Source organism: Leguminivora glycinivorella, chromosome 15 (assembly GCF_023078275.1).
Source record: "Leguminivora glycinivorella isolate SPB_JAAS2020 chromosome 15, LegGlyc_1.1, whole genome shotgun sequence".
NCBI classification, from domain to species: Eukaryota; Metazoa; Arthropoda; class Insecta; order Lepidoptera; family Tortricidae; genus Leguminivora; species Leguminivora glycinivorella.
The window spans coordinates 17,051,949-17,069,082 of record NC_062985.1 but is presented as its reverse complement, the minus strand read 5'-3'; the positions used below and the strand labels follow the sequence as shown (position 1 = coordinate 17,069,082).

Below are 17,134 nucleotides of genomic sequence, written 5' to 3'. Positions count from 1 at the left end.
AGAGAATTATTATTCAAAGTAGGATTAGGTATAATAAAGTGTTTTATCTTGCAAATAAACACAGTCATTGTGCCTTTAGATCTGTTTCTTTGTTTGAAAGCCTTTGAAGTAAGTTATCTAGTAAAATAATTGAAATTATTCATACTATTATAATCTAGTTATTTATCAAGACAGTAGCATTGTTGTTGAGCGTGACAGGTTACTAAGCTATGTACAGTCCGGCATAAAGAAGTGATGATTTCTGTACCTTGTCACTTTTAATCGTTTGACAATTTCGTATGACATTTCAAACAAGACGTTAATATGCAATGGTACAGAAATCATCACTTATTTATGCTGGGACTGTACAATGTAAAGCCTGACCAGAAATATATGACTTTGCGCCATGTTGCGGATGTTCAATAGAACTATTTTCTTCTTATTAAACTGAACTGTCACCCCATACATCAGAATAACAGCGCCCTCCTCACAAAAGTCATATATTTCTGGGGCCCATTTCTCGAAAGGTACAAGCCTTGTATTACAAGTGTGTTTCCATGACAACCCATACGATTTGACAGTTCGCGCACTTGTAATACAAGGCTTGTAGCTTTCGAGAAACGGGCCCCGGGTCTCGTGGACTGAACACTCGTTGTGTTTGACAAGGTTATGCTGCTATGGTTGAAAAAAGGCGCTGTCATTCAAGTCTACACATTCAGTTCTTACCGCTCGCGCGTCGAGTGCGGCCATCACGAGCGTCACGAGCGGTGATGCACGCGGTAAGATCAAAATGATGTACGTATATTAAAATTTAATGCAGCTGATTTATACACCAGCAATACACAAAAGACTTAAAACCGCATATTGCTATTTTGTTATGTGTTTGCGACATCTAGATTTCTAAAGTTATTTTACTTACATACTTATTTTTCGTGAAATTTTGACAATGATTAAATACAAATATTTTACTTCTATCCATTTGCCTCAAACCATCTGTCTACTTAATCTCGTTTTCCATATAACCAAAGTACCTAATCCTTTATTCGTATTTAAGAAAAGATAAAAAGTTTATTCAAGCAAGCCATACCAAAATTGAAAAGTATATTGAGGTTTACCAATCGACGGCACAATGGCAGCAATCTTAAACCTCACATTGTTAATAGAAACATCGGCGTCAAAGCCTCACGATTCTTTATTATCAATTGAACTCAGCTGTATAATTGATTTTCTACGCCGGCGACCCCCTTTCTCATTTTCCTGAAGGGAAATATTGAAAGCCAGAGCGATTTATATTTTCAAGGTGCGGTTTATCGCTCAAAAAAGATGCTGGCGTTCTGAACTCACAAGACGGCTTCGCAAGGAGTTCAAATACTTACAGAAGGGACTATTGACATAAGTTTATTTATGTGTAGGTAAATATGTTTTTGGAGGGGGCTTCAGGGGAAACCAGCCACTCCAATTCGTAGATCTACTACTGGAACTGCTGGCTCGTGTACAACTGCTGCTGTCTGGAACTCAGGAGCTCGAAGCCCGAAGCGCGTCGAGTTAGCGTGATCGCGAAATTCGAATTACTGGGGGATTTTACGATGATTTCAAATAAAATATGATCTTTGGATTAAACTTGGTTTTTTAATTAAACCAACACAAAATAAGACAATTTTTACTGTTACAGTTTAACACGTTATTTTCGGCTAGGCCGAGGATAGAATGATGGTGTCTAGGCGGATAAGCCTTATATACTATCGGTTGTGCTCGGGAGTGGGAAATGGAAAAATAATAATATGATGAAATCTAAGTTTGATAAACAAAATCATACATTTTAACGTGACTAAATGGGTCCGTCACGCTGGGGACACGAAGTGTCTAATTAATAAGTTTTCCATCGATGAAAGTTTTTCATCAATTTTTCAGACAACGAGATTCGTACAATGTGGTTACATTGTAGTTACATTGTTGCTTAGTACTTAAATAAAATATATTTGTTCATTTCCCAACTACGCGATAAGGAATAGACTTGAAAGACAATATTGTCGTCATGTCGCGATGTGCATTGGTACTGGTACACCATCATAACTAGGTAGGTACTTATAGTAGGTACCCTAAACTTTTCCCAACATTTTGCTGGGACGACAATTTTGACGCGGCCACGACCAGTGTGCAGTGAAATCAGTGTCGTAACGTAGCCTAATAAAGCTACATAAGTAGTACATTTTCGATGGGCCCTCTTATTATGGGCTTTCATTTATTGAACAAGTGAGTTTAATTCTGAAACTCCCATGAGACTAATATAAAAATATTTTTGACATATTATTTCGATTCATTTTCCGAAGATCGTCTTCATCGTGAACGACCTACCTTCTTGCTTCAAAGGTGCGTGCGCTACGTACTTACTATACGAGCATTTGCTATGTATGTGTGAGTGTATCCTTGAAATTTTAATGAATGAAATAGGGTAGTAAAACAAATGTTGTTATCCTTATTAGATTTATTTTATAGATTTTACAGTTATTATAACCATAGTCGCCTTGTTTCTGTTAAAAAAGAGAATTTCAGTGTTTTTTTTTTCATAATTGTGCAACAACATATTATAAAGTATTTTTTAAAGATCTAATTGGCTTTGCCTTTTTTGATCGTTATTAATACAGATAATTATCTATTCCTTATTAACATTAGTTTTTAACTGTACACTTGCTTTAAGTATTACGATAAAGTGATTATCTACTTACCTACAAATATAACATTGAGATATATTACGAATACATATAACCTTATGTTATTTCTTTACATAGAAAATAATCTAGGTATAGAATAAAACCCACTATTTACAGTCTACGTGGTTATATTAAGGAGCATAATGTATCTTAATATAACAATGATTATACTAATCACAGTTTCTGTAATATTTTTATTTAAATATTTAATAATTTACAAAGACAAGTTTGACCATCTGTTGTTATATGAACTTTTATTATAAGTAAGGGAAATATAAATATTTTAAATAAGCAGGTTTCATCCTAAACTGAATCCGTACTTACCATGTGCTGTGGTCAAAGGTTTTAACTATCTCCAATTTATAAAAAAAAATGTGCAAGAATTGTCTTTTGAATATGTGTCAAACAATTAAAATGTAACTTTAGTTTCAAACAAATCATTTACGGAACTGGTATGCAAATTATTCACTGTTTATTTTTAGGATATATATTATTATTAGGATATTAAATATAATGTTTATCATAACTTTTTTGTGCATGGTAACATTCAAATACACAAAAAATACATTATAAATCAGCTGAAATACAAATATCCACGGTTCGATATTTGCACCATACATTGGCCTTGTTTTATTTTGTTTGTCACAGACAATTCAAAGATTGTTCTTTTCAATTATCAAATAACAAAAATAAATTTAAATTAGTAATATTTCATCAGTACTAGTGAACATTAAATACAATACTCCGAAAACGCAGTGAAGTAATTTACAATTTTTAAAGTCGCTAACGGGTCGGAAGTGATATAATTATTTTTTTTTAATTCTTTTTTAGACGTTTTTCAGCCAGGTCGCACTGTATCCTATACTCTGTCAAACAAGTCTGTCATTAAATAAGAACAAAGAAAACTATAGGTATCCTTTTGTATAGCACCCTAAAGAAAGGGATGCATATACTTTTCTTTGTTCTTATTTACTGACAGACTTGTTTGACAAAGTATATTTTACAGTAGTGACAATTGTCGCCCGACAGTAACACTTCGCAATTCATTGCCTGTTCAACAAGGAAATATTGACGCTGAGTAACAATGTTATTTATCAACACTGAAACAGGCACAGACTTGTCAATGTCACTACGGGGGAATAGCCCTCAGGCGCCCATTTCTCAAAACTACAAGTTACAATTTACAAGTGGTTGTCAATGTCTAATATGACGAGTTGGAATGAGACTTCCGCTTGTAACTTGTAACTTTCAGTTTTGAGAAATGGGCCCCTGGGGGCTATTCTTCCGTAGTGACATGGACAATTCTGTACCTATAACATAAACAACACCAAACTACCCATTCGTTTTTAGAAATGTTCGAGGTAGACAAATAAAATTGGTGGGTAGATTTAAGTTTAATATTATTCGAAAAAAGTTGTGCTACTGTTTTATCGCTTTCGACCCGTGAATGTCTTTTAAAATGTGTAGTAATTTACAATATTATCTAGTATCACCAATAGTGTACAGTCACGAATTTTAATTCGTCACTACTTTTAAAAAATCTCGTATCTCACGCTGCTCCTCAAAGTTAAAACGCAGTAAGTCTATATGCATTCCATACATACTTACTACAATTTTCTTCTCATTGACAGACGAAGATACAAGTTTTTTAAAAAGTAGTGACGAATTGTTGATCCACTTCTAGCTCATTTTATACTGGAACGTCATAGCTTAACTATGCTTAACTATGAGTGATCCAGTATAAAATGAGCTAGAAGTGGATCAACAATTAAAGTCCGTGACCGTACCAGCAATAGTGAAGCGCTGGTAGCCTAGCGGTAAGAGCGTGCGACTTTCGATCCGGAGGTCGCGGGTTCGAACCCCGGCTCGTACCAATGAGTTTTTCGGAACTTATGTGCGAAATGTCATTTTGATATTTGCCAGTCGCTTTTCGGTGAAGGAAAACATCGTGAGGAAACCGGACTAATTCCAATAAGGCCTAGTTACCCTTCGGGTTGGAAGGTCAGATGGCAGTCGATTTCGTAAAACTAGTGCCTACGCCAAATCTTGGAATTAGTTGTCGAGAGCGGACCCCAGGCTCCCATGAGCCGTGGCAAATGCCGGGATAACGCAAGGAGGATGATGATGATCACCAATAGTGTACGATTTTCAATAAACAAAGTCTTTACATTGTCTTAGTAACCACTATTTCAAGTAGCAAATATTAGTAACATTGAAAGGTAGATTAGAGAAAGGCTTTGCCAAAATAAGGTCCCCTTGTTCCAGGTGTCATGGTGAACGGCTGCTTGGTTTTCACCTGTCAATAGAGAAAAACCTTTAAATAATTGCACTAAACATAATAGGGATGACGACTACATAAAAAAATGGCATTCTATTTAGTCCGTTTAAAAATATGTTTTCAGTATTTTTGGACGATCTACCAAAAATACTGAAAATATATTTTTCGCTTTTTCTGATTAATGAAAAAATACAAAGCGCACTGTACCGTCGTCATTTTTCCCTTACGACAAAAAAGAAAAAATAGGTGTCTAAAATTCTTTCATGATCTAACTGACGTACTAATTAGTTTTTGTTAGTCGTCTCACCTATTTTAAATAAATGAAACATTATATTTTAGTAAGACTGAGTCGGGCCCAGGCCGAAACGGCTGGAGCTTCATTTACTATCGAAAGCATCATGTTACTAATCTAATCTCTTTTATCAATAATTATATATCAATAGTCATTGTCAAAACCTTCTGGGGCTTTGAGGTCATTCATAAATTCATAACCACAATCATATACTACAGTCATAATTATATTATACAGAATTCATAATTATATAACCTAACCACAAAATTAAAATTTTGAAAAATCCCCCGACCGCGACATAGTGGACCGATTTTCATGAAACATGGCTAAGAACACTCCCGACTAACTCAGCTTTCAAACAAAAAAAAAAAAAACTAAATCTAAATCGGTTCATCCGTTCGGGAACTACGATGCCACAGCTGTCTGTACACACACACAAACAGACAAACAGACAGACAAACAGACAGACAAACAGACAGACAAACAGACACGTCAAACTTATAACACCCCGTCGTTTTTGCGTCGGGGGTTAAAAAGAGTAGAAATTAAAAAAGTGGCAACATTGTAATATCATCCCTTTCAAATCAATATGAGTGAGAAAACGGGACGACACTACGATGTTGCCACTTTTTAATTTCTTTTCTTTTTTTTACTATAGTTTGAATCTATGCACACTGTGCAAAAGGTAAAATTTGATTGAATTATGACGTCACCAGACCTCACAGATTCTAACGCGAGTAAACTGAGTAATCCATAAAATATGGAGGATATTCATTAGGTTTAGAATGCCAATGGTCACTATACAATACACGGTATACATATGTATACCTATAATAAATACAGATATACAGCCTGTATTATATATGCTATTGAGCGTTCCTTACATCCTGGCTCGCTAACATACACGGCCGCGCACACGTTTATCTTATTTATTGCCGCTCCTCCGAGCTGCACCCCTCGGCTCTGGCCACAGACTAGCCTACGTTCCGCGCGCCTTGCATGCCCGAGACAGAGGTATAGGACCTCTGTGGTGTGCGTATTACGGGATGTTTGAGACCAGTACTTAACTGTCCAAACCCGTACATACACTACACAGCCAAATCCGTATTATTATCGTAAATTATTCCCAGGTTTGTTGACATATTAACGCAAAATACATTTCCTAGAAAACACGATGGTAATGGATTGAATGTGACCTTTGTGTGTACTTTGATAATTATACTGTTATTACAATGATAAAGTACATCGAAATGCCACAGTATATTATTTAGTTGCGTTTTAATAGCCTAACCGCGTTCACGGTATTCGTTTTATTACAAAATGAGGACAAAAGTTAACCACACATCAATTTGCCAATTGGGATTTCTCTTTCCAAATATTTATATAAATACATATTTCTGTTTGTGTTAGTAGTTGTACTAACTTAGAACCAACATGTATCTAAGAGTAATTTTATTATTTATTAATGGCTTATAATTTGATATATCTTACTGTTATTTATAATAATCGTATTAAAGAATATCAATTGACTCATTCCAGTCACTAATTCCCGCCAACTCGGATTGTTACAAAAAAAGCGGGAATGCAGTGATGGTTGGCCAGTTCGAGTACAGACGAGTTGTAGTGAGAAAGTCTTGAAATACTTATTGTAAATTGGTTGCTATTATGTTTGTAATAAACTAATAAAGTAAACTTGGTAATATCAATGTCGTATAAAATTAGTAGTAGTATTTTTAGGCGTTATTTATTCCCGTACACGACTTATTATCGGATAATGTAGTGGCGGTGAATTTTTTATGGCAACTTTAACAATCGTTTAAATGACGTATTACAAGAAAATCTCGTATTCTGCGTAAACTATTTTGAAAGTTGCTATAAGTTAATAATTGATAAAATTTTGTAAACGGTAGGCGAAAAAAAAAACACCGTGTCTAGCCTGAAATCAATTTTAAAACCTAAAAAACCATAAAGACGAGCCTGGGTAAAGAGTACCATTATGTAGCATTTGGCGTTGACACTTTAAAAATCCATGGTGTCCCAATGTGATTTTTTTTTTTACCGAAATCGCTGAAATTAAAAAAAGGTACTAAAATGACATGTGAACTTACCGATCAAAACATGAACGTTGATTATAACTTGCGAATGGTTCTGTAAGTGGCACGTGTATGTTCCACTGTCGTTCTGCGAAGCCGACGCTACGCTGATCGTGGCACTGTAAAAAATATTACATTAATTTTGACAACACACTGATTATAAAAGAAGTGTTGACGGATAAGAGTTTTGAATAATTCACGGTTTTTATCATTCGACTCATATTGACCGGGATATAGATACCTTGATTACGTTTTTGATTTTTGTCGAGCTCCCGATATTTCGACGCAGTTGCATTCGTCATGATCACAGAAAACTGAAGAAGGCGGGTGGATGAAGGAGGGTAGATCGCGCGCTGTCTAAGCAAGTTTGACATCCACCCGCCTTCTTCAGTTTTCCGTGATCATGATGCATGCAACTGCCTCGAAATATCGGGAGTTCTACAAAAATAAAAAAGGTAATCACGGTCTATATCCCGGTCAATATAAATCTAGTGTTGATGGATTACTAGTACGAAGTACGACGGTCGCTATACGCATTAGCGGCAAGCAGGGCTCGGATACCGGTTAAATTTTCAAACCGTTATCATGTACTTGCGGACAATCCTTTAAATTTCGTTTTTGCTCGAAAAACCGCTATTTTTAAACCGGTTTATAGGAGAACTCTTTCATAAAGGTTCCGTTCGATTAACCGGTTTAGAACAAAATAAACCAGTTTATTCCGCAGCATGATAGGTAATACTGTTCTAACCAAACAAAAAACTCGCTTCGTGAACGTAGGTATTTAGGTGTGTCTCGCCGCTCGTCGAATAAACCGGTTTATTTCGGTTAAAATAAAGTTCTCATAACGTTCGCGTTCATTAAAAAGTTCGGAGTAAAATCGAAATAAACCGGTTTTAACCGGTAAAAAATAAACCGGTTCCGATCCTTGGCGGCAAGAGCGTGTGACTTTCAATCTGGAGGCGGATTTTAGACGGATCATACTAATCGACTGCTCGTGCTATGTTTTTGGGAACTTACAGTAATTCCATTTGACATTTTGCCAATTTTTGGTGTAGGAAAACATGGTGAGGAAACCAGAATAATTCCAATAAGGCCTAGTTTACCCTCTGAGTTGAAGGGTCAGATGGCAGTCGCATTGCTAAAAACTAGTGTTTACGAAGAGAGAAGATTTTATAAAGATTTAAATTACTATTTTTTGGTTGCAAAAGCATAACTGTATTTACTAATATCGAATATTGAAAATCGCGTGTATTGCGCAATAGCCCAATAGGAGTGTTCATCTACAAGTGTGTATGTGTGCGTGCGTATTCAATACTAATAGCGCGGCTTGGCCGATCTCTTTCCTGTCTATATTTGTGTAAATTACTTACCTCATATTCCGCCACGATACATTCTCATTGAATTCTTTCCCCTGCTTCTTCCAAACCATTCCGTAGATGTTGTTCACCACCGTCGGAACAGTCGAAGTTATCACAGGCGTCACCGTTGTCTTCAATTCCGCCATATTTTTAGTAGTTGTACTAACACTAACTGTCGAAGTAATCGTCGTAGTCTCGACACTCCAACTTTTATTCATCATTAGATCTATTCTATTAAAAATTGTGCTCATTTTTGTAGTCATTTCTGTAGTTGTGGTTAAAGGAGTTGTAGTTGTGGGAACTGCTGTAGTGAGGGGGACTTTTGTGGTCAGCGAGGCTACGTATTCATCTGATATGACGCAGGACAATTTTATAGAGCTGCCCGCTTTGTAAAATCTATCCTTCAGTTCATGGGTCTGGTCTCCGTTTATGGTTAAAACTGGAGCTGCAAAATAGAAAATATAAGTAAATACGAGCGTTTGTTGAAATTCGCTAGAAATTGAAAGGCCAACAAAAGAATTCCAACGTGTATTTGATCAATGGGTCGCCTGCACAATAAAACATTTGTGCACTAGTTTTAAATTGATTGCTGAGTTTAACTTTATTGGTTCAGTGTTTGTCCCGCTTATTTTGTGTAAAGGTTCATAAATTCGTTAATTTAAAGTATTTTAATGAGCTCAACCAACCGTGATTATTGGAAAGGGCAAACAACTAAATTTTATCCATGAAATAAAACTATGGAAACGGATTAAATCGCGTATAATGAATTTAAAATTCATCCCGACGTTCGGGGTCGGCATGAATTTTAAATCCATTATACGCGATTAAATCCGTTTCCATAGTTTTATTTCATGAGTAACTATCGCGGTAACCGAAAACAATATTAAATTTTATCCATTTTTTTAAAGAAATTTATAAGTAAATTTTAATGTATGATATGAATATGTGATATCAATATTATTATAAAAAGATAAATTGATATAATGCAAATATTCATTTTGATTTAGTAACACGGAACAAAAATGAGGAAAATTTAATCTGCCTATTAAATTGGTGATTCAAAAAAATACCCTTCATTAATTTGCTTTAAGGGAGACATTTTTTTTGCTTTGGAAGCTTGATTTATAATATTTTCATCATACGGCTTTTATATACTTAAACGATGTTTTTGAGTTTCAAAAAAACATTTCAAAGTAGAACAAGGTTAGGTCCTTAGGTGAAATACAATCAATTTCTCTAAGAAACTATTGTCTGTATGAGTTAAGAAATAAATAAAATTATAATTATACAATAATTTGTTATGTTCAATATCAAGTAGAAACACTACTTTATAAATTAATCACAAGTCCTTCAGTTCCCTAAGGTTAAAACCGGCCAAGAGCGTGTCGGGCCACGCTCAGTGTTCTCAAAAACTACTGAACCTATCAAGTTCAAAACAATTTTCCTAGAAAGTATTTATAAAGTTCTACTTTTGTGATTTTTTTCATATTTTTTAAACATATGGTTCAAAAGTTAAAGGGGGGGGGGACGCACTTTTTTTTCCTTTAGGAGCGATTATTTCCGAAAATATTAATATTATCAAAAAACGATCTTAGTAAACCCTTATTCATTTTTAAATACCTATCCAACAATATATCACACGTTGGGGTTGAAATGAAAAAAATATCAGCCCCCACTTTACATGTAGGGGGGGTACCCTAATAAAACATTTTTTTCCATTTTTTATTTTTTCACTTTGTCGGCGTGATTGATATACATATTGGTACCAAATTTCAGCTTTCTAGTGCTAACGGTTACTGAGATTATCCGCGGACGGACGGACGGACGGACGGACGGACAGACAGACATGGCGAAACTATAAGGGTTCCTAGTTGACTACGGAACCCTAAAAACGAACCACCGTCCGCTACTATTGCGGCAGATGGCTGAGCTATTCGGCCACGTGGGTCACGACGACAGTCATATCCGATCCAAATTGTGTTGATGTATCTTGAGTTCGAACCACAGAGAACCTAGGGGTTGGTCTGTGGTTTGAACCGTGTGTCAGTGCCATGCAATACTTACGCAAAACAGTTAAATTAGCTAATATTGCTTTCGGAGGATGCGTCGATATTTGGCACATATACAGGCCCGCATCAGCCCTCTTGACAGGGTTCATGCTGAGCCTCCAATTATTGGGGTACTGGAACTTGACAGCTATCCGATTATCGCCCGCGTACGGGGATCTCCCAACCGTGAGCAATTGAGCTGAATCTGTCGTCCGCCGCAACCACATCACCTGTAAATGAGGAATCAATTAAACTGATGAAGCTATCAATTCAATGATCGGGCTTGATTGCACTTCGGACAAGATTTTCTTATGAAGTTTGAAAGTGCTTTAAAAAATTTATGACACACATTTAACAGTGATATTTTTAGAGATTTGTTTACACCTTAGCAATCAAACTTACTATAGAACTTATGCCAATAGTTAAAATCAAATATAATAGAAAATACCTCTCTTATTATTTACCTTTATAGATAAAAAATGTCTTTAAAAAATGATTATTTAGATAGTGCCACAAACCTTTGGTTGAATTTTAAAACATATCTAATAGGTATTGGTCAACTATCATATGGATACATTGACTTTTTGCCATTCATTGCCTGTTCGACAAGGAAATGTTGATGCTGAGTGTTAATGTTACTTATCAACCTAGAAGTAGGCACAGAATTGTCAGTGTCAATGTCACTGTCAAATAGGCTACAAGAGGTTCTAAAAGTTTTAAATCTGTGTCTAAAGATGACAGTGAATGTTCTGTGACTGTACTTCGTTCTTTTAGCATTAGAGAGACCTGTCAAGAACGAGATATAAGGTTTACATACAATACTCATTGTGAACAGATAAGAAACATAACAATTCAATTCAATTCAATTCAAAACCTTTAATGTCATAAACAACACATGTAAAAAATACAAAAATAATAATACAATAAATAAGGAATTAAAATAATCTTAAACTTTAACTTCGGTTAATTTATATTCTAAGATAAAAAGTTAAGAATTTTAATAAATTGTGTTTGAAATTTTTCATGGAAAGGTTGTACATTAAAAACCTAAAAAGGCATAGTTCTCACACTATGCTCTATTTTTAAACGTCACTGTCACTATCTACAACTACATACACTAACTACACTATGTACATAAGTACCGATAAATCAGTGGTATCGGCCAAAATCGAAGAAGGAAGGTTTACGACCACTGCTTGTTCGTTTACTCGTTTGACAGATAATTCTAATTTTAAAAGAAACGGAGTATACAAAATATACTTTGAAAATACGATAAGCTAATTCTCAATTTTCTTTATAAAAATACAACTTATATTCAAACAAGGTTACAATACTGATTTGTTCTAGAAAGAGCACGTAGAAAACCATTTTACATTTTGCAATTCCTGGGGCCTCTGGGAAACAAAGACGGGACTCAATTTACTGTTTACAATACTGAGTCAAATCACGTGGTCCGCACTAGAGACGGCTGCCTAGGTGTCAGCGTTTATAAGATGCTGTGTGAATATTTTATTTTCAGGATAGAATAGAATATTGAACTTTGTTTAACTTTGCTCAGTTGTTAGGTTTTCAAATCATAAAAAAACGTCGTAAAACACCACAAAAACCTTAAATATGCATTAAACTAATATGTATAAAAATATCCTGCACTTGTATTCTAAATTTCATTCGCAAACGGATTTTAAACTTCGCGTCAACTAGGCATTTTGAAAACCATCTGTGTTTCCAAAACGCAATCAGAAAAAAGTAATTTGAAAATTCGAAACGAATGAAACGCAGCTGGTCGATGGCGTAAACGTCACATAATTATTATGTATGTGATGTTTGGTTTTATAAAGTAACTAATTTAGGGAGCTTATAACTTTCTCCATATACAATAATATCATTTTCGTGAAGTTTGCACTATCAAGTAGTAAGTATTAAAAACTCTTTAAACAGTGCCACCTTCGGAAATTTCGGTTTTTATCGCCCTACCCTAATTTTATCGGTTTACTACCACACATATTGTTCCACTTACTGTTTTATCCTTCAGCATCCCAACCCTACAGTTTAGCAGGGCCTCGGCCCCCACATGGGCCGTCACTTGCATCGTGCCCTCCGGATCCCCCACATCGCCCTCGAAGTAGGGCCCCCAGTGGTGCTCGTGGTGATGGTAACCCTGATATTGCCCATAGTGGCGGGAGTCTTCTAGTTTACCTGTGGGAGAAAGGTTTTATTATAGTTAAGGTGCTCACTATGAGAAGAGCTATATTTTTTTCACGGTTTGTACAAGGTGTTTGACCAAATCTCGTCGAGCAAGCTTAAAGTGTAACACTTGTTTTGATTTCCGTTAAATTCAAAAAAACGCTTTTTCCGTTTTCATTTATAAATTTACCCAAATGAACATAAAACAAAAGTACGAGAACCTTAAGAATAAATGAAACAATAAGTGTGCGAGAACCTTAAGAATAACATTTAAGTTAGTGTTGTGTTTCTGATGGCACCATGTCAAGATTAATAACACTTTTCACAACCTACACGAGTTAGGTATATTTATTTATTCGTATGGCATACATGTTAGAAAATAGAAACATAGAACATGAAATTTTACTTAAATATCTAGACTAAGAGCAGTCAGCCATTTTGTGGCTTCGTCGCACAGGGCGATCAGGGCTTCGGGAGGGCCGGCATAGCGTGTTATAGCCCTAATAATATACCTTATATAATATATTCAAGACTGCCCAGTCTTGAATATTATTATATAAGGTATATTATTTATCTTAACCGTTTACTATGTTTTCGTAAAATATCTTTAAATAAGAAGTCTTAACATTCTTAAGTCTTAACAGAAATTGGGACCCAAAATTAGTGACAGTTGTTAATAAAAAGTTAACTAGCTGTCAGTTTTGTGACGATGATAAAATCTGTATAAAAATGAACTTTTTTCACGTTCTAAATGTAGATTATCGCTTAAAGTTTATGTAATTAACACAAAAACAATATTTTTATTGAATTATTTGCTTAATTGTCGTTACAAAACTGACAGCGAGTTGACTTTTTGTTAACCTGTCACTAATTATTACTGGGTCCCAATTTTTGAAAATACCCATTTACATCGACAGATGTTGATGCCACAATTTAAATATACTTATACAACGTGTTTCCGGTATCACTCAAAACCTCAGACACCCCAACTGATTTTTATTTTTTTAAACTCATCTAGAGTATTCATCTTTTAATCTGATGGTTACTTTTTTTTAAATTGAATTTTTAATTTTCTGTACAGCTCTACTTGACTTTTAGCTCTACACTTAATAAAATAATTGCTAACTACCATCATAAACCATAAAACTATTTATTTGTGTACGTTACTGCAACGACATAAGGTTTACCAATAGACAGCTAAGATGTCACTGTAAAACACTTTAAAGCTTTGTCACAGTAAACTTCAAATTGGACAGGTAATCGCAGTACGCAAATTTAAACCCAATATTCAAAATGACAAGGTTGTAATTAGGTACGAGTTCAATTTGTTATGACTTATGATAAACATTAAGATTAAACTGACAAACATCGTCAAACTTGCAGCGGAAAAAATAATCGTCCAAGTAACCAGCCAGTATTAATACCCCCAAATACTGAAAAAGGTATACAACCTCTAGCAATGCGATATACACAATGTTGTATTACGAATACAATAGAATAGGCACATAAAAAATAACTAATAATACTAATTCAAATAAAAATATTACCCCCATCAAGATGTAGCTCAATCGATTCTACTCTCGATTCTGAACAAACGGTTTTCAGGTTTTTAGTGTTAAGTGAAACACGGTGTATAAAAAAATAAAAAATGCTATAAACCGACTTTACAGTCTAAATAGCGATTGCGAAATATTTACGAAAGTCCTCTTTATATTTTAGAAGCTACACTTATTTTTGTTCCATTTCAATTAGTCGCTCCAAAATCATGACTGGCGTTGAATCTATAAATATTGGAATTGTGTTTCTTTTCGCTTTGTGACACTGTAAAAGAAAGATTTTAGAGAGGTCACTTTTATTTTTGCTGGTTTTAATGTATTACTTTCGTTAAATCAGATAATTATACAAGCTATTTGCATTAATCAGGCTCTGTGTATTTCATTGTATTACTACATCAGCGGCAAACACGCTTACTGCCCGCCTAACATTAAGCAGCTGCAAGTGCAACCCCGGGTAACCTTACTCTACAACGGTAGGAACAGCAAACTATGAGAAGTTTACAGTGTTATTTGACTAGAATTTTCAGAAGGCTTAAGAGACGTCAACCAATTTCAATCTTAGGTCACTGTAGAACCTTGTCATACTAAACGTCAATATGTCTTCTATAGCAAACTATAGCAAGATGTGAATAAGACATGGTTCTAGAGTGGCATGACAGAGTCAATAATAATCCTTATTGACTGTACTTCCCCAATTGAACTCTGTTCTAGATCTGTATATTATGATATCTGCTGAACTGTTGCAAGATGCTACTGTATCCATATCTCTCTTTTAGACTTAATAGTTTATAATAGTTCAGCGACATATCTGAATCCATTTTTAAACAAAAATCGATATCATTTTATTTCAAGCATTTCTATCGAATCAAATTGAAATCGAGTTATAGCGATTGATGACAAAACCGTAGAAAGCTTCAATGCAATTTATCGATTGTCTGCCAATCGTGAAAGTATACGGCACAATTGAAACTAGGTCAGGAAATAAATAAGTTGACGTCTAAATATGGATGAATAATATTTTTTATACTACGTCGGTGCATAACCTATCTCCTGTGCATAACCTCGCCTGCAACTCAAGGAGTGTCACATGCGCGTTGCTAACCCAATAGAAATTTGTACACTGCCTTACAAAGTACACAGCAAAAAGGAGTGCACAAGTTCTAAGGAGGGTTCGGGTTGCCGACGACTCACAGGACAATAGACGGAACAAATTAGTTCCGTAGGTCCTTCCGTCGCCAGCACACCGCAGCTCTGGCATGGCAGTCTTACTCACCGGCAGGAACACAACACTATGAGTAGAGTCTAGTGCTATTTGGCTTCGATCTTCTGCATGTAAGGCGGAGGTACTTCCCCAGTTGGGCTCTATTCTAGATTCGAGGGAGATGATATGCGCTGTGCTGTGCCCCACCACACAATGCGGAATATCATTCGCTATTAAGTAAATCTGGAGCATTAGTGGTCAAAATGGTAGAAGTTTGAAACAGATTTTATACACATACATACACAAACTGAAGTCAAGCCTGTACATCTAAGGGGATAGCAGAGCTGCACAAGAGATTGTTCAAGTTTCAGTGGCAATCGTTAGGAATTAATGGGTTGAAAGGATACATTGTGATTTTTGCGTAGACTTGTTCCTAGTCCATCAGTTATTGACACCAAAATGGACATCATATTATTAACTAGCTGTTCCCGCGGCTTCGCCCGCGTACTAATCTGATCTTGTTTTCCCATACAAACTTTGGACCTCTATTTTACTTTATTTTAGGAGGTGACTTTTGAAAAATTCTTTCTTAGTGACCACATGAAGGATCCTACGTGCCAAATTTGGAAACTTTAGGACCAGCAGTTTCGGCTGTGTGTTAATATGTCAGTCAATCAGTCAGTCAGTTTCTTCTTATACATATTTAGACTGACAGTCGACTTCTATACACCATTATATTGACCGTTGGATGTTAGATGAACTGCAACAATAACATCATCGCTTCTAGAGTTGCCGCTTGAAATTTATGAATTAAAACATTTTGTATTTATTTGTATTTATATTGTATACGTTGTAAAATTTTTGTTCGTAGAAGAAATCCACTTAGATTTTTATGAGTAATAACAAGTCTTATTTTACAACCTAATTCAAATGGCGGGCTCAATAAGTTATTAATTCTTCATTACATTAAAATTTTAATAATGCTATAAAAAAATCCATAACGACCTGTAAAACCTTATCAATCATAACTTTTGTCGTAAACTGTGCTTAGTGGTTTGAAGAGTCGTATAAAACTTCAGAATAATTATGGTATGCTATAACTAGTTTTGATAAATTAAATAGGCTATAAAATGTTGAGAATATTAACAACAAAGTATTTTAAACGCTTGATCCATTTAGCCAAATAGTTAAGTAAAGTTGTGAATGTGAATCTTTAGTCTTGTAACCAAGAACTCATCCAAAGCCAGGTAAACCATATATAAGAATCTAGCAACGTCTATCGTACATGACCAGAGGGCTGGCCAATATTTCGCTCAGCGGATCAGCATTTGCTATCCAGCGGGGCAATGCGACCAGCCTTCTGGACCTTATCTACCAGAGAGGACTTAAGTAAAATTTTTGAATTTATACGTTTTTAGTATTTGTAAGTTTATT

At 35.2% G+C, this 17,134-nt stretch overlaps 1 protein-coding gene across 2 annotated transcripts in view; it reads right to left on the bottom strand.

The window, feature by feature from the left end:
- Nucleotides 1–4,703: 4,703 nt before the first annotated feature.
- The window catches only part of LOC125233986, a 45,233-nt gene continuing 32,802 nt past the window's right edge, over nt 4,704–17,134 (bottom strand). For both annotated transcript variants that reach the window (XM_048140165.1, XM_048140166.1), the window contains exons 4-8: nt 12,777–12,955; nt 10,776–10,989; nt 8,724–9,156; nt 7,369–7,472; nt 4,704–4,986 (exon numbers count right to left, since the gene is read on the bottom strand). In XM_048140165.1, coding sequence (XP_047996122.1) covers nt 4,880–4,986; nt 7,369–7,472; nt 8,724–9,156; nt 10,776–10,989; nt 12,777–12,955 — 1,037 coding nt within the window. In that variant the 3' untranslated portion in view covers nt 4,704–4,879. The remainder of the gene's footprint in view (nt 4,987–7,368; nt 7,473–8,723; nt 9,157–10,775; nt 10,990–12,776; nt 12,956–17,134) is intronic.